The 23043-nt window shown below is 41.0% G+C and overlaps 1 protein-coding gene and 1 long non-coding RNA gene across 4 annotated transcripts in view; one reads left to right on the top strand and one right to left on the bottom strand.

Moving 5' to 3' along the window:
* The window catches only part of LOC121281767 (UAP56-interacting factor-like), a 48605-nt gene extending 43001 nt beyond the window's left edge, over positions 1-5604 (top strand). For all 3 annotated transcript variants that reach the window (XM_041194730.1, XM_041194728.1, XM_041194729.1), the window contains one exon: positions 3608-5604. In XM_041194730.1, coding sequence (XP_041050664.1) covers positions 3608-3703 — 96 coding nt within the window. In that variant the 3' untranslated portion in view covers positions 3704-5604. The remainder of the gene's footprint in view (positions 1-3607) is intronic.
* Positions 1164-22456, bottom strand: LOC121281768. Its single transcript, XR_005943927.1, has 3 exons — positions 22443-22456; positions 9758-9856; positions 1164-1205 (listed from the first exon to the last, which is right to left on the bottom strand). It is a non-coding gene; the product is annotated as an uncharacterized LOC121281768 (long non-coding RNA).
* Positions 22457-23043: the final 587 nt, after the last annotated feature.

Raw genomic sequence — 23043 nt, 5'->3', positions numbered from 1 at the left:
AACGAGGGTAAAATTAGAAATATCCCAAAAATTGCAGGAACCAGATTGAGGTGCATAGCAAAAACTACAAAGGAGGTACGTCAATATCTGTAGTATAACAAATAAGATTGGTGGGCTGCAGTCACAGGTTGCCATATGGAATTATGACGTGTTGCATTATAAGACACCTGGCTCACACAAGATCAGGAATAGTTGAACCGATATTCTTGGTTCACTAGAATCCAGGAATGATAGATAAAGGCTGGGATTCGAATGTTATGAAGGATGAGGGACTTCAGTTATATGGAATAGTTAGCAATATTTGGAAAAGAGCAGGTTTAGAGGAGGCAGGGGGATGGGTGGTGCTAATTGAGGTTTTTCAGATGGTGAGAGGTTTTGATAGACTGGATAGAAGAAACAATTCCATCTGATGAATAGGTCAATAACCTTTTAAAGTCTTGGCAAAAGATCTAGAGGAGAGATTAGGGGAAGTGTTTTCACTGAGAAATTTATCAGGGATTGGAAGGCTCTACCTGAAAATGCGATTCCATTAACAATTTTAAAAGGGTGTTGGGAAAGGTACTTGAAATGAGAAACTTATGGGGGTGTGCAACTAAACACAACTGCTTTTTCAAAGAGGAAGCACAGGCACAATGGGCTGAATGGCCTCCTCCTCAGATTCTTTGGCTCTATGAATACATTGTGTTGAAACTGACAGCCAGTAAAGTGGAACTGCTCCAGCTAGTTGGAAACTGTGATAGCTCATTAAGTACAAGTGTTGCTTGCACAGATGTTATCATGCATTGAAAATCATTAGGTTGTTGATAGCTGGTTTAATCCCAATGGGGGGTGCACATATTCAATACACTCTATTTCAAATCGTCTGCAGTAACCCAGTTTTAAAAACACTGTAACTTGAAAATAAGAACAGAATACACTTACGCCCTCTGAGATTTCCAAATCAAACATTCCACGCTAAGGCTGCCTATTCATGCATAGTCATCATGTCAAGCTGTCAAAGTGATAATCCATAATTCCAAACTGTCATGTTTAGCTGTTGCCCTAATGAATATCAACATCTCTGGCTATCAGATACACCATGTTATCCATTTTAACAGTAGTAAAGGTAGCTATGAGTGACGGTGTTTCTTCTTCATCACTGTCTTCCTATTCTTCGGTCTCTTGCGCTTTCACCACTGCCTGGCCAAGTTGCAGCTCTTGGATATCTGAAAAAAGAAAGTCACAAGAGTTATAGTAAGGGAAGGAGGACGTGGGGTGGGGGTTGGTGGGCGGTGTAGCAGGCGCAGATTGGAAAGCAAGAAGTACATCTACACCATTTTCAGCTCATAGAGACAGATGAAATTGTGAGATGAGAGGTAGGGATGTGAGGAGCAGGTTTAGGTATGAAGGAACTATCACCTTCAATGATTCCAGTCCTACTGCTGGTGTAGTCCATACCAATGGCAACTACTGCTTCATCCTTCAGGGTGAGGACACACAGTCTTGCCTGTCTGTCATTGGTTAGGTCCTGCTGCCTGTGGTTGTCCTCCAAGAGAGAGGGAAATTTGTCAGTGAGTGTCGTGTGATGTATTTGGGTGATGTTACTGCTATGGTTGAATAGCTGGCAGTGCATACAAGTTTGTAGCAGTGGTGAGTGTGTAAGAGTGAGTTGAGGCAAAGTATGTTAGATATCAGTTATGATTGATAGCAGTCGTTGGTGGTTGAGAGATGGGGATGTGGTCCACTGAGCAGTATGTAAGGATGGTGGTGTGATTGATGGGACATAACATTGAAAGATACATTCACTGGCCTTACCATTTGTTTAAGGCCATTGAACTTTTTGTGGCACTGCATCTAGTCTTCAGGGCTAGACTCCTGGCATTGACCTGGACTGATTTCACTGCCTTTGCAGTTTGTCTCAAGGACCTTCTGTCCCACAGCGGATAGAGTGCATCTCAGCCCCTGTCCACCTCCTGCACCAAGACTTCCAGTGCAGCAGTGGGAAACCTTGAAGCCTGCTCCCTGTCACGTTTTGTTATTCTTCTGTTTTGTCCCAGGTCAGGATCAGTTATAGAATGACTTCCAGTCCTGTTATAGCCGCAATGCACCAAGAGGTCCAGATGAGCTTTGACTCATGCATGCCTCACAATTTAGAGCTCCCTGCTCAGGCACCCTGTCACTCAACTGTGTGCTTAGTACTGACTGTCGACTATAGTTATCTAATTTATCAAGCAGCACAAAGTTTATTTGAGCCTACATCAGAAGCAACAAGTGGAGGGTAATCTGCATTGTGATTCTCATGCTCATTTTTGGGCCCTGTCCAATTTTGCAACCTAAATGTCTTATATTTAGGAATGCGCAATTCTGACCCTATATCTAACTATGTGACAGCGTAGCCTAGTGGGTAACAGTGGAACCCCCTCCCCCACCCCCCAGCCTGTGCTCTGAACTGAATATGTGTACACCATTCCAATGTTTTAAAAAAAAGACTGAGAAAGCATTTGATTGAACAAAGCCAGATAGGAATTATTTTAATTTTTCAGAAAGCAAGTGAACCTCCAGAGCAACAATTAGGGTCAGACTCAATCTGTACAACTTGGCTTTGTGTAAAAGCATAAAATAATACACACTTTTATGCTCCCTCACTTTACTTCTTTGCACTTATGCCAGGATTATGCATACTAATGTCTTCCAATGCTGGAATTTGGGAGCACCTAATTAGCACTCATGCCACCACCAGCACATCTCAGGCATTTGTACAAGACCAACAGAAAATCTAGCCTCTGACTGCTAGTTTCAGGATGAAAGTGGGAATGTTGGGGTCCCCAGAAACATACATAGATCACCTCTAAAGAACTCTCTATCTAAGTGGCAGGGGGGCACCTTCACCTTTTGCAGCTTCTCAGGTGCACTTCCACCTTTCAAAAAGTCAGCATGTCTTTCTTGCATATTGATCTTCATAGTTATTGGATCCCAGCAGATTTAGCAGATATTCCAGCAGATTCTCAACAAATTTACAGTTTGAGTCCACCAAAATAGTCAAGAAACTTTGGCCCATCTCTTCTCCAGTACATTATTAAATTATTCTTTATGAGCAGGATGCTAAGTCATAAAAGCATCGTTTTGTACAATCTACAACTGGACAAAATATACCGGTTAAGTGATACTTATGTTGCTGGTGAAGTGTGGCGGCATTTTTACAGGTGTACATGATTAGCTTTTCTTCTGTTGTTCCAACTATTGAATTTGTATTTCACAGAACTGATGGAAGGAAAATTATGACCAGCATTTAGATTGGCAGATATCAAATCTGCAAAAAAATTGGGTAAAATACCATTTCTTCTTCCAAAACTAATATATCCCCCTTTAAGTTCTGCCTCTGCAATGATCATGTTCTTAGAATAACCTAACCTTGAATATCTGTAGTTTGTTTACCTGTGTTACACTGAGGTATCAAATGCCTTCAGAAAGCCACACCTGTAGATACTTCCCATCCACGAGCAACCTCAAAAATTCAACTAGCTTATTCAGATGACGTACCCTTCACAAATCTACGCTGACACTCTTTGAGCAGTTTGTATTTGTCCAATCAGTTTATCATACTCTAACAGAATGTGTTTTATTGCAGACAAATGTGACCCTGAACGATCGTTTTTCCTCCATGAAGATTCGTCAGTGTACTGCAGCATCAAGAAGAGGAGGCAGAACTGTCACTCTGGGCTAATGCTTGCTTTAGTCGCTTTGCTTATGGTTTCATTGCAAATATATAAAAAGACAATTTATTTATTATTAGTGATGCTTTCAGATAAGCTTTTTAAAATGCAAGTAGGGTGTTTAAATGCACACAGAACATCTCAAATGCTCTCAGTGCAGATTAGTTTAATTTTATCAAGCAAACGTGCTGTCCACTCTTAATTTAAGTCATTCTGCTGAAATTAGTTTGATTTATCCAGTTATTTGAATTAAGCAATTTAAATAAACCGGCATTGGAAAGAATTCTTGCTTTAAAAAAAATGGACAGATAATTCGAATTGAAGTAGGAGGAATAAATGTATCTTGGAGTGAAATTCAGAGACTGTGGTTCTGTAATTGTTATATGAGAATGGCCTACAAATCCAGGTGGTTGAGCTCTGTGTTAATGATGAGTGAACACCCAGCTATAACACTGCATTGGACAGTCAACGAGTGAAGGTTTTACAGTATTGCAATGGGTTGAGTACAAAGGGAAAGTTTGTAGGATCATTAATTAATAGTTGAGCCTCAGTCATATAAGATCCTGAGGGAGCTTGACATGTTGGATGTGGAAAGGATGCTTCCTCTTGTGGGAGAATCTAGAACTAGAGGTCACTGTTTAAAAATAAGGGATGGCCCATTTAAGACAGAGATGAGGAGAAATCTTTTCTCTGAGGGTCATGAGTTTTTGAAACTCTTTTTCTCAAAAGGTTGTAGAAGCAGAGCCTTTGAACATTTTTAAGGCAGAGGTAGATGGATTCTTGATGAGCAAGGGGGTAAAAGACTATTGGGGGTAGGCAGGACTCTGCAGTTGAAATTACAATCAGATCAGCCATGATCCTATTGAATGACAGAGCAGTCTCGAAGGGTCAAGTGGCCTACTCCTGCTCAACATTCGTATGTTCGTATGTTTGTCAATGTTACATCACAGACCATGGTATATCAAAGAGCGTTATGTTAAAAGATACTCTATTATTAGAGACACTTATAAGAATAAGATGGAGGTTAATTAACAGAATTGCTGGGGTTATCGCCAATTAATGAGAAGGGCAGTTCTAGCTCTGATGCCAAGAGTAATATAAATGCTTTGTTTGGGAAGTGGATAAAATGCTTTAAAATCAACCTTGTAGCATAGTTACAGCTGACCAAAATGTACTTCAATCAATAGGTATTGTTAACACCAACACTGATACAGGTCCAAAGTTCTCTAATCCTGCTGGAGCACAAAAATTTAGTTTCATTTCATTTTGCTGCAAATTTATGATGAGGTCTCTACTAGTGTTAAAATGATTTAACTAGATAGGAATTAGGACTAGCTCTGTCCTGGTACAAATACTTAACTTGGCTTTATTTTAAAATGCAGCTGATAACCCAAACAAGTTTAGAATAGTTCACGGTGTAACTTGGTACAAATATATGCTGTCAATTATAACTTTATCCTAATAAGATAATAGTCACAAGAGTTGTAGTGTTAGATGATGTATGAAAATAAAATGGCCTTCATTATGTGTAAAATCAATTTCCTGGATCTATTTAAGACAAGAAAGGAATCCTTTTATAGATTTATTTTTAAAGTAACTGATGTTGAAGTTAAATTAAATGGTTATTTTGTTCATTGCAACACACAATAAAAACCTTAACATAGCTGCCATTCTATTTGTCAGTACAAAGAATTGCTTTGCAGGGCCAAATAAGTATAATGTGTTTGCAGTGTAACTGCAGTTTTGACAGAGAATTAAAAAGTGCAGAGGCTGTTCCCTCCAGGATAGAGGAGCAGCAGAACCAGAGATAGTTTTAAAATTTTAAAAAAACTACTACGGTTGTTTGGACTGTTGTCTGATGTACATGTGTTAACTTATAAAGTATCAAAAATAAAGAGGACTTTAATGGAAATAAGCCACCTACCTTGCATTTGAAGTCCATGTATTTTATCTCGTGGTTGGAACTACCTAAAAGGTGTCAAGATTTCAGTGGTGACATAGTGGCTTTTGTTTCTTCTGATAAAAACAAGATGATTGTTCCAGCAAAATACAGTGAGTGGAGGATAGTTGCATAATAGAAACTCTGTGCATGAGATCAATTCCAGTTTCTTTCAGCAGTGCAACCTCCAGGTCTGATTGACAGGGGAATTAGAATACCCAGAAGCTGAATCAATTCTTTCCCCCTTACAGTTATGAAGTACAAACTTCTAATGTTGTGAATAAAAAGCACCATCAGTGCATTGATGCATGAAATGGTAGGACAAAGCATCACCACTAATTCTTTTTAAAAAATTTAAAATGGAATTATTTTAAAGGCCAATGAAGGAGGTAAATTGATGAATCAGGTGCAAATTTTGTTTATTTTCTTTTGAAGCGAAACAGATTATTTGTGCATACAACAGGTATTGAAGAAATCATTTGTCTTTGTTTATGAACCTCAAGAGCAAATCAGCCCAAAGCCTTACTGAGCGAAACTGGGAAAGTGAAAAATAAAATTCCTGAGAGTTTAAGCCAAAGAAACCCTGTAAAACAATGAGTTAGTCCCAGGAATAATCATGGGCCCATTGTCTACAGCTTTAAAAAAGATCAATCAGACAATCGGAAAACAATGTTAAAAACTTTTCAAATTCATCTTTTTTTGAAATGATGATTGTTACCAAAGTTAACTTTTGAATTCTACCTAGTTAACATGCTTTTCTGTTGAACTCAAACTGAACTATGAGAATAATGTTTGTCACAAAAGACATAATACATTTTTTCACATTACAAGAAACCTTTCAGTACAACTTGAGTGAAGAAAGTTTTTAACATGAAAAGCTCATGAAAAACTTGTGAAAGGATCAAGAGTGAGAGGGCACAGATTTAAAGTAATTCACAAAAGAAGCAAAAGTGTTATGAGGAAAAAGCTTTTCAACCAACAAGTGGTTAAGGTCTGGAATGCACTGTCTGAGAGTGTGGTGGAGGGAGGTTCAATCGAGGCATTCAAAAGGGAATTAGAAATTATTTGAAAAGAAATAATGTGCAGGTTTACGAGGAGAAGGTGGGAGAATGGCACTAAGTGAATTGCTCATTTGGAGAGCAGACACGATGGGCCAAATGACCTCCTTCTGCACTGTAAAAATGCTGTGATTCAACTTGAAAATAGTTTAAGATTTTGCAACTCCCTGGTTTTCAGGACTTTTCCACCTTTTCTTTCTCCTGGAATCCTAACTATTTATGGTTTATCTTAATTTGTGATTTCTCTGGCTTCTAAATTGTTTTATATTTAATCAAAAAGTAATTTTCCTCCAATCTTCAGATTAGAGTTAGTTTTCAAGAAAGTCAGTACTGTTAACATGTCTTTCAGTGATCAGCTCACTTAAATGATGGGTTGTTTTGTTCCTAACTTAAATAGTCAGAAATACATCTTCAGTCTTCAAAAGGTTAAATGCCCAATGACTGTAACAGCACACACTCTGGAACAAAGAAAATTTCAGTTGTTCATAAGTATCACAAATAATGTCATATCCTTTGGTCTATTATATGCTGTCAATTCTACTCTGTACTTAGTAAGTTATAGAATAAGGATTTATGTGAATGCTGTAACAAGATGGGGTTTTGTACTTGCCATTTAACACTCATCACCGTTACCCTCACAAAAACGACCACTAGAGGTCAGTATAGTCTCTCTAAAGGCAAATCCAGTGGCAATGAATCCACATTAAAATTAATTCTATTATTATTATTTTAGCTGGACATTTCATCAGTTGTGTCTAATTTGAGCTCTGCTGGCTCTCTGGTCATTTGATAGTGCTCTTCCTTCTAAGTCAAAAGGTTGAGCATGCAAACTAGGTTGACTCTTCATTGTAGTGAGGGAGTGCGGCTTTGTTGAATATGCTATTCTTTGGATGAGATTTTATACAAAGGTTCCACCTGCCTGTTCAGAAAGATGTAAAAGGCACCACTGGACCTCTGATATTTTAACCTTTGAATGCACACTATATCAATGATCTCCCAGAAGCATACTGTACAATCCAAAAAAGTGGTCCAGCCATATTACTTGCAGGCACCTGTGCAGAATGGATTTCACAGTGAACCTGAAAATCAACTGCAATTGTGATTCACAACTTATTTATGGTCAAAACACACTTATCTGTAGCTACAGAAATGCAGTGAGTGATCACTAAACAACCTCATTGTTCTATAGCAGTGGAATAGTGGCACTGATTGTCTTCCCCACTAACCACAATGGGCCAAATTTTCCTGTAGCAGGGCATCTAAGGGTGTCAGACATTAGTTAGATATGAGCCTGTATACTTCAGCTCAAAATATTTAAGCCCACTAAGCTGCTGTAAGTGTGAGCTGATTTCAGCTCAATAAGCAAAACAGGGCACCTGGAATCAGAGTGAACAGAGCAACTGCCAAGTTACCTCCTTAACCAATTAAATTGAAGAATTGAGAAATAAACAATGGAAGGATGGAAAAAGTAGCTTAATTGTGAATTGAGTCTCTCATACCAGGTGCAGAAAAATAAATAAAGGGAAGGAAAGATTGGGTTATGAAAGAAAGAGAAAGAGAATGAAAAAGTTAAAAAATTAAATTTGACACGTTTTGAAATCTCCAACAACAATTAATACCTGAAGTAATGAGACTACTCACTTCTAATAGTTAATTTTCAATTTCAGAGAAGTTGATTAGCAATAATTAACATTTATTGCATTGTTAAAAAAGTACTTGGGCTTGTAATGACAGACTTAACTTTCTGTGGCGAATTTAGTTTGTAGCTACAACCTTGAACCATTCAACACATTCCGATGCTGAGGTTGCCAAGGAGATGCCATGTTCACGAAGCTGAACAGCAGTGTGGCACAACTTGGATAGCAACTTTTGGATATTTCCATTTAACCATACATCTGATTCTCACTTGAAGTTGCTGCAGCATTTTTGTATTAATGACAATGAGTGCGATTAGCATCACTGTTACTTTGACAGCAAAATTTGGACCAGTGTTTCTGTAACTGCCAAGACCTGAGATATCTGAGGGAACAGACCTGTGCAGGCCTCCAAGGCAGCAGCACCACTGTGTTTAGTTTAGCATAATGTAGCCGGCCTTAGCAGTGTTGTTATAACATCACCATCTGTCAGATAACCACCAGTCAATAAATTAGTCTTAAGCTCCTTAAAATTTGTAATTAAATGGAACGCTAGGTATGACTACAAAGATGTAAATAATGCAAAAAACACAAATTAATTCTAATCACTGCTTTTCCCTGACATACTGCATCAACCAGTGGGCCTTAATAAGTTGGGTAGTTAGATTTATCACCTTAGTTTATTGCTGCTGGATCTGTGAGAAACAGATAGTGTCCATCAAAGTCTTTTCAACAGCATTGAGTCCCCTTGATTCAATATGGATGTCAATTGCTAAATGAGCTGAACTGACAATTGCCCCCAAGAGATCAGATGTTACAGAGATCAGTAATGTTTTCATAATTACATGAATATCAGTCCAAATCTGAGGACATTTACAAGGATATTAAATTTAGCTGCACAGGTGGTTTGTGAGTTCACCTGCAACAAAATGTAAGAGAATGCACTGCCTGAAAGGTTGGCGGAAGCAGATTCAACAGCAAATTTCAAATGGGAATTGCATATATTCTTAAAAATGAAAAATTTGTAAGGCTATAAGGGAAGAGGAGTAGAGCAGGACTAATTGGATAGCTCCATTCAAAGAGTTGACACTGGCATGATGGGCTGAATGGCTACCTTCTGTACTGTAAGGATTTGTTAATTACAGTGCATTTAACTGATTCCCAGGAAAGGGATAATAAATTTGTTTGAATCCTATTATATCCAGTGCAGGCCTATAATAGAAAACAATGGATAATGGATTGTGTTGATTCCTATTCTTCAACCAGCAATGTGCTAACAGGGTGGGATTCAAATCGAAACTTGGATATAGGAGAGCAGTTCCTGTAAAACTGACCAGTAACTAGATTTTGACACTAGTAGCTATTCAGTGGTATGGTTAAATGTTAGGCTATTCGAATTAAATCAGAACCAGTTGAAGGCTATACATTGATTACCTGAATCGATCTCTGAAGGGCAAATGTAGAAAGCCCAAGTTCCCAAATAGAGGATCTAAGCAGCTCATTGCAAACCTGTAGATTTATTTTTTCCTGTACCTTGTGAAAAAAGACATATCATTTTAAGGGAATAAAAACAATAATGCCAAAAAATGCTCAGGTAAATGATAATGCGGCTGTCAGTGAATGTGCTGGGAATGTGTGTTTAAAATATAACTGAGCCAAACATTGCAGGATCAGAGTAGCTAACTAGGGATACCTAAAGAACAAACAATGTGGAAATTACATGACTTTACAGGAAGCACAGGAAAAGGCCAATCCCACATCCGGATGGCGAAGCACAGAGAAAAACAAGCTGCGGGTAAAGGAAAAGAAATACAATACAGTAAAAGCTCGTTACGATTAAAATGGAGGCAAAGGACAGGCTTTGCATTTTAAAAAAATGGTCAGAACTTGAACCAAATGAGGGTGGCAGCATTTTCACTTAACCTTAATAATCTCAGTTATTTTGCATGTGAATGTTTGTAGAAGGCCAATGATAATTTTATAAACAAGTCTTGACAGTGAATGGAGGAAACATGAAGGGATGATTGACATAATGTTCACAGCTCTGCATGTTCCTAATGAATCATTAACAGACAACTCAATGATCTAAGGGTAGGTAAGCAACATCACAGCTTTTGGGCTGAGAAATTCTGCACTGCAGCTCCCATGTTTCAAGTGCTAAAAGGCCTCTCAAGCAAAGAGCACCTTTACTGATTCATAAACAGGAGTGTCGAGGAATTTAAGATCTCATTGTATCAAATTCTATGGAGTTCAATCATTAATTTTATGTAAATGATGCAGTTAACGGTCTGAATTTGTTTCCATTTCTCTCTGGACCATTTACTCAATCTACCTCCCATCAAATGTTTGAAAGGAGACAGATGAGCAAATTTACAGGTAGTTACAGAATGAGTCTAGTATCGCAGAGTAGTAATCATAGGGACATCAATTATCCTAATATAGACTGGGTTATACTATAAAGCAAGCATATATACTATATGTACAAGTGATCTTGATCAGTGTGCTCCAAGCCCAATGAGAAACAAAGCAGTCTTGGCTCCACCTCCTTCTGGAGTGTGCCTCTGCAAAGCAGGTCCACAAAGAAATGCAAGAGTTTTTGTCGAGGTTCATCCCAAGCAGCTCTGTGATGCACAGCTCTGCCCTGTACTGGCCGTTCCCAAGGATGCACGCCAGATAAGCATCAAATCTGCTGGAAGACCTTGCTAGTCTCCCAGTGTAAAGACCTGAAGGGACCAAGTGTTGCAGACTGGCACATTCTGAGGTCCAGGACAATGTGGGAATGGACATACTAAAGCTTGGGACAGCCACCACAAAGGCTTAATGGGGAAAGGCCACTGTCTAAATCTCTTTTACCATAGTACACCGAGGGATTAGAAACTGTGTGAAACACTTCTGGCTGGAGTCACCAGGGAAAGTTTGACATGAAATGTAAATATACATTGTAAATAAAACGTGTTATGGCAAGTACTATACAATACATACTGTATTGAAAGAAATCTGATCTGTGTTATACTTACGTAATATAAAATTTGAACCATTATGTAGTGTACCTTTATAAATTTTATGAATAAATAATATTTCTGTAAAAAAGTTCTGGATCTGGTTCTGGGCAACATGGAAGCACTAAGAAAACCTAGAGCATTAATCAATGTTCAGCTTGAATTATCGAAGAGTTCTGGGCCCAGCCTTCAGTTCTCTGTCATTTAGGAATGGAGTAGTTTTCACTGCACTATGTATGGAAAGGGATTCATATGGCACAGCCAGAATGAGATGGGGCAATTCAAGTATGTTTCAGTGGATAGCATTCGGGACACAGTGATCCTAATATTGTGGGCAGAGTTTTGCGCCTCGCAGAATTTTTATGCCCTGATCAGGTGTGAAAGCTCATCCCTATTCTGAGCTTCAGTCTTAGCATTTCTAAGCTTCATTCCAGGACTCATTGGTGTCTGCAAGGCCTCTGGACATTCAAAACATTGGATCCTTCCAGGTATCAGACAGCCTTCTGTTAACCCAATAATGGGGATTGTGGTCTCTGCTGGAGGCATCTCCTCTGAGGGTGAAGAGAGGGGCAGAAGGGAGAAGAGGCTGGTATCCCAATGCAGCCTTCAGGGGAGCGACCTATGGGAGGAGAGATGCAGGCACAAGGGGTGCAGGGCCAGCAGGTAGTCCAAGGCGTGAGGGGCCACAGAAGACGCCACTATTCTGCTGCCAGTGTTTACAGGCAGAGGTGCAGCTACCTCAAAATGTCCGAGGTGCAATGCCAAAGGAGGCTCTGCCTCTCCAGGGGGACTGTGACCTCCATTTGTCAGATGGTTGGGACTGAAATCATCTCCAACTGTGTGGGTGGAAATCCCACGCCAGTGGCTCTGATGGTCACAGTGGTCCTCAACATCTATGCCATGAGCTCTTTCCAGGATGTGTTTGTGGTCTCCCAATCAGCTGTCCACAGTTGCGTCAAGCTGGTGACAGAAGCTCTGTTCAGGTGGGTAATAACATTTATTCATTTCCATATGGATGAGGCAAGCCAGGCTGAGTGATCCAGAGGGTTTGCTGCGATTGCTGGGTTCTCCTGCATCCAGGGTGCAATCGATTGCACACATGTGGCCATCAAGGCTCCAGTGGGTCAGCTGGGAGCTTTTGTCAACAGGAAGGGCTTCTACTCCATGAACGTGTGTGTGACCACAGGATGCAGATTCTGCAAGTCTGTGCAAGGTATCCTGGCAGCTCCCATGACACTTATATCCTGAGACACTCCCAGGCGCCAAGGCTCTTCAGTGCTCCAGCCCGAACGGATGGATGGCTGCTGGGTGACAAGGGCTATTGGTTGAAAAGGTGGATTATGACGCTCTCCGCCTCCCAAGAACAGAGCAGAGCTGTGTTATAATAGGGTCAAGCCTCTGCAAGGGCGGTGATAGAGGGGACCATAGATCTTCTCAAGGTGCCCTTCTGATGCCTGGACCGTTCATGGGCAGCACTACAATACCCCCCAGAGCATGTGTTACTGAGAGTGGTTGCATGCTGCACCTCTCCACAATCTGGCACTGGCAGGGGGGGACCCACTGAAGGAAGAGGATGTTGATGCAGCTCCACACACACCACGGATGATGAATGCAGTAGTGAGTCAGAAGAGGAGCACAGTGAGGAGAACGCTGAGGACATGGAGGCAGACCTTGGTAACCTCCAGGGAGACAGGGACACCAGGGACGCCTTGATCCAACGCTCCTTCAGCTAGGCTGCCAAAAATCTGCTTCCACCTCATACCATGTCTGCTGCCTTCATCCCAGATGTCTGAAATAACCCTTTTATTAAAGCCAAAGTCACCCAATGCCTGTGCAATAAAGTTTAGAGCCACCCACGTCCTGCCACCTGACCCACTCATCTGCCACCTCACTCACCTGCCAATTCACCCATCTGCCACCTCATCCAAATGCCACTTACCCACCTATCACCTCACCCAACTGCCACCCCAGCTACCAACCAGCTCACCCACCTGCCACTTCATCCATCTGCTACCTCATCGACCTGCCTCCCTACCCACCTGCCACCCTACCCAACATCCACCCTATGTACCTGTCACTCAACCATCTACCATCTCACCCATTTGCCACTGCACCCACCTGCCACCCTACCCACTTGCCCACTTAATCCACCCACCTACCCTATCATTCATTGATCCGTTTATATGTTCACTAATATTCATCCATTCATGCATTCACTAACATTCATCCATTCAGGCATCACTAACATTCATCCATTCATGCATTCACTAACATTCATCCATTCAGGCATTCACTAACATTCAAATTGGACATCTAAACTTACCATAAAGAATCTCATGCTGTAAAAAGGGGACATGTCCTTACTTCCCCAAATGCTACAGCTTTAATGGAGCTCTCTCAGGGACATTATGCTTCCCGTTTCTGGAGAAGCCAGGCTCAAAAGACCCAGTAAGAAATGCAGAGCAGCATCAAGGCAGGGAAAAGTCCAAATGGAGTGGGAATCTAACAATAATTGCTACTCCACGGAAGATCAGGGCTATGGATACAAAATTAGCTATGGAACAGACAGCAGTGAACTGTTGTTTTTCAGAATGGAGGGAAGTATATAGTGGTGCTTCTCAGGGACAGGGTTTAGGACCATGGCTTGGATGGATATGTGTTAAAGACGAACACTTGGACATGTAGGGTATAAATTCAAAGTTTGCAGATGATATGAAACTCAAGAGTAGTAAAAATGAGGCCTTAAGAACAGACTTCATGAGAAGATAAACAGATTGGTGAAATGAGCAGAAGCGTGACAGAAATTTTAATGAAGAGAATTGTGAAGTAATATATTTTTGTAGGGATAATAGTACAATTGGTACTATTTTCAGGGGCTGCAGGAACAGAGATACATGAGAGTATGCACACACAAATCCTTGAAGGTGGCAGGACAAGGTGAGAAGGCTGTTAAAAAATGATAATAAAAATGACTCTTGGTTTCATGAATAGAGTACAAAAGGCAAGGAAGTTATGCTACGCCTTTACAAAACACTGATTAGGCCTCAGCTGGGGTATTGCTTTCAGTTCTGGGCACTACACTTTAGGAAGGATGTCAAGGCCTTGGACATGTTGTTGAAGAGAGTTACTGGAATGGTGGCTGGGATGAGGCACTACAGGGGACATAAAAGCAAAAGAGCCAGAAACATAAAAAACATAAGAAAATGTTTCTTACTACCTGAAAGGATGTTGGAAGCAAGCTTAATAGTAACATTCAAAAGAGAATTGGATAACTGCATGAAGGAAAAGATATCACAGGGTTATTGGAATTAGATTAATTGGAGATCACTGCCAAAGAAGTGACACAAGCATGATGGCCTCCTCATGTGCTGAGTTCATTGTATTTGTAATACATGTGGTAGTTGATATTATACCTGCAGAACAGCTCAAAAGAGATCAAACCTGCATTTGTCAGTCATTTGACAAGCAACTAATGACAATTCTCCTTGGTTGTGGCAGGGTGGGTGGTTGGAGGGGTTGGGGGGAATGCCTGAAGTAAATTGTGTTTCTTTAGGTTTGAAGTTGGTCAGAGATGACATGGTTGATAAAGGAACCTTAGAACTAGGGAAATCTTTGCGGTAGACTCTGTAAGCCAATACCGGAATTATGCAGGGCAGCAATGTTAATGTTTGATCAGCAATAAATGTAACCAGGAGGGTTAAACCTTTCACAGGGAAGTGATAAGTCTCCCCACGTGGCTCCATGTAGTCTCATGAACTAATGTCCCAAGTAGGGGAGTGATTTCAGCTCGAGAAGCTGTGTGAAGCTTACCAGCATGCTGTACTCATAAAACAAAAAGACAAAATTGCAATTATGTTTCACCTTTTTGTACCTCATCATTTTACAGCCAATGAACTACTTTTGTAGTGACATCACAATTGTAATGTAGGAAACGCAGGAACGAATTTGCGCAGAGCGAGGCCCCACCAACAGCAGTAAGATAAGAGATCAGGTGATCTGTTTAATTGTTGTTAGTTCAGTGATAACTACTGGCCAGGTCATTGAAGGAGAACTCCACCGCTCTTCTTCAAAATAGTGTTATGGGATATTTTACATCCACTTGAGTGAACGGATGCGTAACATCTCATCTAAAAGATGGCGCTTCTGCCACTGCAGCATTCTTTTAATATATCACTGGGAATGTCAGCCTGATTAATGCGCACTAGCCTTTAGATTGGAACATGGGTCCACAACCTTCTGAATCTGAAGCAAACATGTTAAGCTGTGTGAGGAGGAAGAGTGGAAGTGGTATAATAGTAGGGGATTCCATATGCAGGGGAGCAGACTGGCATTTCTGTGGCCATAGATGTGACTCCAGGATGGCATGTTGCCTCCCTGGTGCCAGGGTTAAGGATGTCACAGAGCGGCTGCAGGATATTCTTTTGGGGGACGATGATCAGCCAGAGGTTGTGGTGCACATTGGGATCAATGACATTGGTAGGAAAAGGGATGAGGTCCTGAAAGCAAATTTTAGGGAGTTAGGAAGAGAATTAAAAAGCAGGACCTTGAGAGCAGTAATCTCAGGATTCCACACAATGCCACATGCTAGTGAACATAATAGGAAGATTGAACAGTTCAACACGTGGCTGGAGAAATCGAGTAGGAGGGAGAGCTTTAGATTTCTGAGGCATTGGGATCGGTTCTGGGGCAGGTGGGACCTGTACAAGACGGACAAGTTACACCTTAACATGACTGGGACTACTGTCCTTGCAGGGAGGTTTGCTAGTGCTGTTGGAAAGGGTTTAAACTAGATTGGCAGGGAGATAGGAACCTGAGGAGATATTCAGAGTGCAGAGGAGAAAAGCAGGCAGTGGGAAGTAGTGAAATATTAACTGATTTTGATGATATAGCAGAGAGCTGCATCGAGGTAGACAGAATACTTGGAGAGTTTGATAGAAGTAGAGTAGGCAACAGTAAGTCATTAGATGGAGTCAGAATAAGGGGGAAAGTAAAAATAACCTAAATCAGCACTAATATGCATGTACGTGAATGCATGGAGTGTGATTAATAAGATTGGTGAACTGCAGGCACAGGTTGACAAATTGAATTATGATATAATTTCTATAACAGAGACCTGGCTCAAAGAAGGGCAGGACTGGGCATTAAATATTCCTGGTACAAGGTATTTAGGAGAGACAGGAAAGGAAGAAAAGTCAGGGGGGGTGGGTGCAATATTGGTTAAAGAAGGCATTACAGTACAGGAGAGAGAGAATGTTCCAGAGGGGTCAAGGAAAGTATCTCTCTGGCTAGGGATAAGGAATGAAAAAGGTGCAATAACATTGATTGGTGTAATATATAGAGCACCAACTGGTGGAAGGGATGTGGAGAAACAAATTTGCAAAGGAATTACGAAGATGTGCAAGAGTTATAGAGTAATTATAATTGTGTACTTCAACTATCCAAATATAGACTGGGATAGGAATAGTACAAAGGGACAAGAGGGGCGTGAGTTCCTAGAATATGTTCAAGATAACTCTACAGCAGTTTGTTTCCAATTCAACGAGAGGAGATACAGTTTTGGACCTGGTTCTGGGGAATGAGTTGGCCCAAATGGATCAAGTATCAGTAGGAGAGCCTTTAGGGGACAGTGACCATTGTATCATAAGGCTTAGGTTAATCATGGAAAATGACAGAGAACAATCCAGAGCAGGAATAATTGGGGGAAAGCCAAATTTGATGGGATGAGAATGCATTTGTGTCAAGTGAGTTGGAATCAAATGTTGGCAGAAAAGACAGTGGCTGAACAATGGGCCATCTTCAGAGTAATGATTAATGGTTGTTTTTCAGATTGGAGGAAGGATTGTGGTGGCGTTCCCTGGGGATAGGTTTTGGGACCCTTGCTCTTCCTGATATATATTAATGACATAGACTGTGGTGTGAAGGGCATGATTTCAAAATTTGCAGATGATATGAAGATTGGAAATGTTGTCAACTGTGATGGGGATAGCCTTGAACTTCAAAAGGACATAGACATGTTGATAGATTGACAGACAAGTGACAGGTGAAGGTCAGTGCAGAGAAATATGAGGCGATTTATTTTGGCAGGAAAAATATGGTGAGACAGTATAAGATAAAAGGAGAGCCTCAAAAGGAGATGCAGGAACAGAGGGACCTCGTTGTATATGTACAGAGTTCATTGAAGGTGGCAGAGCATGTTGAGAGAGCAGTCAATAAAACATATAGTATTTTAGGCTTCATTAATGGGGCATTTTGTACAAGAGTAAGGGGGTCCTGTTGAACTTGTATAAGGCACTAGTTAGGCCTCATCTGGAGTAGTGCGTCCAGTTCTGAGCACTATACTTGAGGAAGCATGTGAAGGTATTGGAGACAGTACAGAGGAGATTCACAAGAATGGTTCCGGGGATAAAGAACGGTAGCCATGAGCGTAGATTGGAGATGTTGAGACTCTTTTCCCTGGAGAAGAGAAGGCTGAGAGGAGATTTGATAGAGGTATTCAAGATCCTAAGGAGTATGGACAGGATAAATAGTGAGAAACTGTTGCCACTTAAGAAAGTGTCAAGAACTAGAGGGCACAGATTCAAAATAATTGGCAAAAGGAATAAAAGTGATGTGAGGATTTTTTTTTCACCCAGAGGGTGGTTGGAGTCTGGAACAAACTTCCTGGAAGGCTGGTGGAGGCAGGTTCAATCGAGGTATTCAAAAGAGAATTTGATTGCTTCCTGAAAAGAGAGAATGTGCAACGTTATGGGGATAAGGCTGAGGGGTGGGTCTAAGTGGAATGCTCTTTCAGAGAGCCAGTGCAGACTCAATGGGCCAAATGGCTTCCTTCTACACTGTAAAGATACAGTGATACTATGATTTTTATTCATTCACAGGATGTGGGTATAGGGCAGCATTTATTGCCCATTTCTTTTTGCCGTTGTGATGTTCGGGCCAAGTTGCCTACTTGACAACTGAATAGCTTGCTAGGCTATTTTAAATGGCAGTTAAGAGTCAATTACTTTGAATGACCACATATAGGCCAGATTGGGTAAGGATGGCACATTTCCTTACCCAAAGTACATTAGTGAACCAGGTGAGTTTTTATAATAATCCAGTCATGAGGTGATCACCACACTGAATCTGGCTTTTATCCCACATTTATTGAATTACAGAATATATTTATTAAGATGAATTTAAATTCCCCAACTGCCATGGTGGGATTTGAACTCATGGGAAGAATTCCCACCCTCCCCACCCGTTGCGGGGGATGTTCAAGAGCGGGCGAGTGTGGGCGTGCCTCCGATCAGCACCCCCAATTGGGGGGGCTCCGCCATTTTATGTGGGCAAGCCAATTAAGGCCTGCCTAGCGAGATGTCCGCCAGGAAGCGCAATGCACTCCCTGTGCTGGCGGGGTTTGGGGGGGGAGGCGGTGGATTCTCTGAGCCGGGAGTGCGCTCTTTCGCACATGCACGCAAAAGAGCGCTCTCATCTCCCTGAGGCTAAGTGCTGCCTCAGGAAGATCAGTGCCAAATTTAAAAATGCTACATGCAGACAAATGAAATTCCCCTGACATGTCCCATCATTTGACATTGCCATATGAATTGGGACATGTCCATCACTTTTAAGTAAACTTAAATTAAATTTTTAAAAAAGCTAAATGAATCTCTTCTCGCCCCTGGATGAGGTTTTATGCTTTTTCTGAAGCCTGTTAGGGCTCCCGGCCTGCCTGCCAACCCTAATTAACTAGTCAAATTACTTTTTAAATGGTCTCAATAGGCCGTTGACAGGTTGGCGGGCGCACAGCTGATTCGGCTGAGCCCCCGCCGACCTGAAAATTGAAATGACACGGGGTGACGTCAGGAGTTCCACCCGACGTCAGGCCGCAACTTTGCACATCAGCGAGTGGGCCCCGCACCCCCCTACTCGCCGAGCTCAATATCCTGCCCCATGTGACCTGATCCAGGGATGCAGTTTACTAGTCCAGTAAAATAACAATTATGCCACCAATTCTCTGGTTAAATGCTAATGAAATTATTAAAATATTTTAGTTTTACAATTATTTTCATGTAATTGCTGACATTTCTGCATTCTGTGTTTAGCTTCATTGGATTGATAGTAATTTTTGGCCATATGACTAAAACACTGCTGGTGATTTTCACTTAACTAAAGCTAGAGACAATACTTATTATATAAAGCAAGTACAGTTTTTCATATCTATGGCAAATGCACACAGAATGAATGATTATATATTCTGGCCACATACTTATCAGCAGGAAACACACTGCCATTCCCTTAATAATGCAATTCATTCAATTACACACAAATTCCATTACACAGTACCAAGAAAATGTGATCCATAGCAAAAGTAGACCACATTAAATTAATAGTTTAATATGAGATCATTTCAGTTTGTATGAACTCACCTCTATACTTTCCATCAACATAATCTACTTAAGTTTGTTTGTGGTTTTCCTTTGTTATACAAAGAAAATTACTTTCCTTAGATATTTTGACTTGACTTATCAAGTGATCCTGTAAATATGTGATATCATTTTTTTAAAAAGGAAGCTTAAATTCCCTTTTTCATTTCTGTGGAAACCTAATTCCAAGAAGCATTTCACAAACAGAACAGGTCATTCTTTAAATAGTGTACCTTTAGCCATTCCACTACCAAACAGCATGCAAATGTATTTCTTGATCATTGATCATTGGAGTCTACTCAGTCTTAAATGTCATGTTTTGTGTTCTTTAAGCAGACTGAAGGAGCCAGAGATTCCACAAGGGCCAACTAATGTCAGTGTGGGGACAGAACCTGAGTTGTGAACTGGTTACACCAAGGAATGCCCTCCCATTTTCTTCTTGAAACACTACAGTAGGTGCACCCACCATGCACTCTCCGTAAACTTTAGCTCATCCAAAACTCTGTTGCTCACATCCTAACTTGCACCAAGTCCTTTTCACCCATCAGCTGTGTGTTCCATACCCTACGCTGGCTCCCAGTCCAACAATGCCTCAACTTTGAAATTCTCATCTGTGATTTCAAATCTCTCCATGGCCTAGCCCCTCCCTATCTCTGTAATCTCATCCAGCCTCACACTCTCCAAGATATCTACACTCCTCTCATTCTAGCCTCTTGCTCATCCTTGAATTTCTCTGCTTCATCATTGGTGTTTGTGCATTCAGGTGCTTTGGCCTTAAGCTCTGTAATTTCCTTCCTAAACTCCCCTGCCTCTCTGTTTCACACTCTCTCTCTCCTTTAAGGCGTTCCTTAAAACCTACCTCTTTGACCAAATTTTTGCTCACCTGTATTTATATCATCTTAAGTAGCTCAGTATGAAATTTTGTTTGATCATTTCTCCTGTGAAGCATCACAGGGCATTTTACTATGTTAAAGGCATAACAATGATTCCAATTGCTGTTGTTATTATTATTGTTGTGAAAGTATTCCCTCATTGCTGTTGAGGTAGGGAGCACCATGATTTTGGCCCAATGATCAACAGCAATAAATGTCTAATTCAGGATGGAATATGACTTGGAGGGAAACTTGGAAGTGATGGTGTTCCCATGTACCCCATGCCCTTGTCCTTCTAGGTGCCAGTGGTTAAGGATTTTGAATGTACTGTCAATGGAAGTGAGGTGCTGCAGTGTATCTTGGAGATAGTGCACACAACAACATGATAGAATAGTGGAGGCATCGGATGTTTAATCTCATGGATGAGGTACTAATCAAGAACACTGCTTTTTTCTGGATGGCATTGAGCTTGACCTTGGGCACACCAAAGTGAGCACCCCATTGTCACCATAAATGGATGTGTGTGTCTGCCAGGTGTATGTAAATATCTTATATCTCTGTGGCCCAGATTTGACAATCGTACTGATGGCAAAAATGTCAGTGTTTGCTACCATTACTCCTCTGAAACTGATGGCAACTTCTGGAGTCTGAACACTCACAGTTAAGTGTGGAAATCCAAAAGTTGCTGTCAGTAATTTTACCCTTCTCTAGGGATTGTGATTCTACCCTTCTCTAGAGAGAGTTTTCCACACAGACTACAACCAATGGGAAATCATTAAAATGACAGGATCTTCGAATCTTATCTTTTAGTCCTTCCTTAAACCTTTGAATAAGTTACATCTTATTAAATGAAGTGTAACTGGGTTTTTAATGGTGTATTAATTTCATATGGGTAGAAATTTTTGCTCAGTGGGCGGGCATGCGCTCAATCCATGCGAGCATGGAATGACGTGCACTGACGTCGGCCAAGCGTGCAGACGTCAATGCACAGTCACGTGATAGTTCAGTCGGCAGGCACGTGCCGGAGCCAGCAGCATGCCCATTGACAATTAAAAGGACTGTTAAGGCCAGTAAGTAATCAATTAACTTACATTTTTCGCTGCCCATCCAACCTAATAGTTGATGGACAGGTGAAAAGGTCAAGCAGCCTTTGCATTTTTTTGGAAACCTCTTCCATGGGCAAGATGAGGTTTCCAAAAGCAAATAAAAATAAAATAAAAACTTTAACTTTTCATTAATAACATGTCCCTGCCCATGTGACAGAGTTGCATGAGGGGACATGTTTCATTACATTTTAATTTTTTGTATTATTTTTTCATATCTCTTCATCTCTGAGGCAGCTCTGTGCCTCAGGGAGATTATGAAGTGCTCACTCGCGCACATGCGCTAAGTTCATGCTCAGGCTGCTCACCCTCACCCCTCCCCGCACAGGCAGCGATCAGCGATCAGTGCTGCCGCTTGCATTTCACGCTGGCTGGGCCTTAATTGGTGGCTTCCTGACTGTCCCACCCGCCCCTGCCGAGCACTCCTGCCAAGGACAAAATTCTGCCCATAATTACTGCTAAACAGTCTCATTGGCTCGGAAAGAGTAATTTTAGGAGCCAGGTACCAATTGAAGAGCTGAAAGAAGTAACTCCAGTTTCCTTTACAGCATTCCTCCTTCAACCAAGACCATCCAAACTAAATTGACTAGCCATTGTTTCATTTGCTCTTTGTGAATACAGAATGGCTGCTGCTTCTGTCTGCACAACAACAGCCACTGCATTTCAAAGTAATACATTTCTTGTATTGTTTTCTTTTGCCTTTTTTTTCATCACTATACCTTTGGGATGAAAATCATATTTACCTAAAGAAGTTAAGTCAGTCTGTTTGATACTCAACAGCTCAGGATACAAGCAGCATAATTGTTACATACATGTCATGCAGGGAGACATTAATATGTAAATTATACCCACGTTCAGCTTATTTGTTCATTGATTTCACTGGGCTGTCACAACATGGTGACAATTAGATTATTTCAGCAGCTGTTAGCTGAGCAGTGGTCCATATCTACTATCTGATTGGGAGTGTCAGCCTACATTTCTAGGAAAGCAGTTTGCATGCAGATAGAATTTGACCAGGCTTCTGAGTTATCACCTTGGAGACAGTCATTGTGAAACTCAACCATTATCTAGGGCAAAACAAAAACAGCATTACCTGGAAAAACTCAGCAGGTCTGGCAGCATCGGCGGAGAAGAAAAGAGTTGACGTTTCAAGTCCTCATGACCCTTCTAGGGCATCCTGTCTGTGTTTGACAGAATGCTGCAATTAGGAGATATGGATATATTTTGATTTCCTTTGTTCACCAGTTGTATTTCAAAGAAACTGGAACATCTGTCTCATGCCACTTTGCATTAGTCAGTAGAGGGAGGGAGAGACAGACATGCAAGAAGCTCAACATAAAGTTA

This window comes from Carcharodon carcharias, chromosome 9 (assembly GCF_017639515.1).
Source record: "Carcharodon carcharias isolate sCarCar2 chromosome 9, sCarCar2.pri, whole genome shotgun sequence".
NCBI classification, from domain to species: Eukaryota; Metazoa; Chordata; class Chondrichthyes; order Lamniformes; family Lamnidae; genus Carcharodon; species Carcharodon carcharias.
The sequence above is the reverse complement of the archived record's forward strand: the minus strand, read 5'-3'. Positions and strand labels throughout refer to the sequence as shown.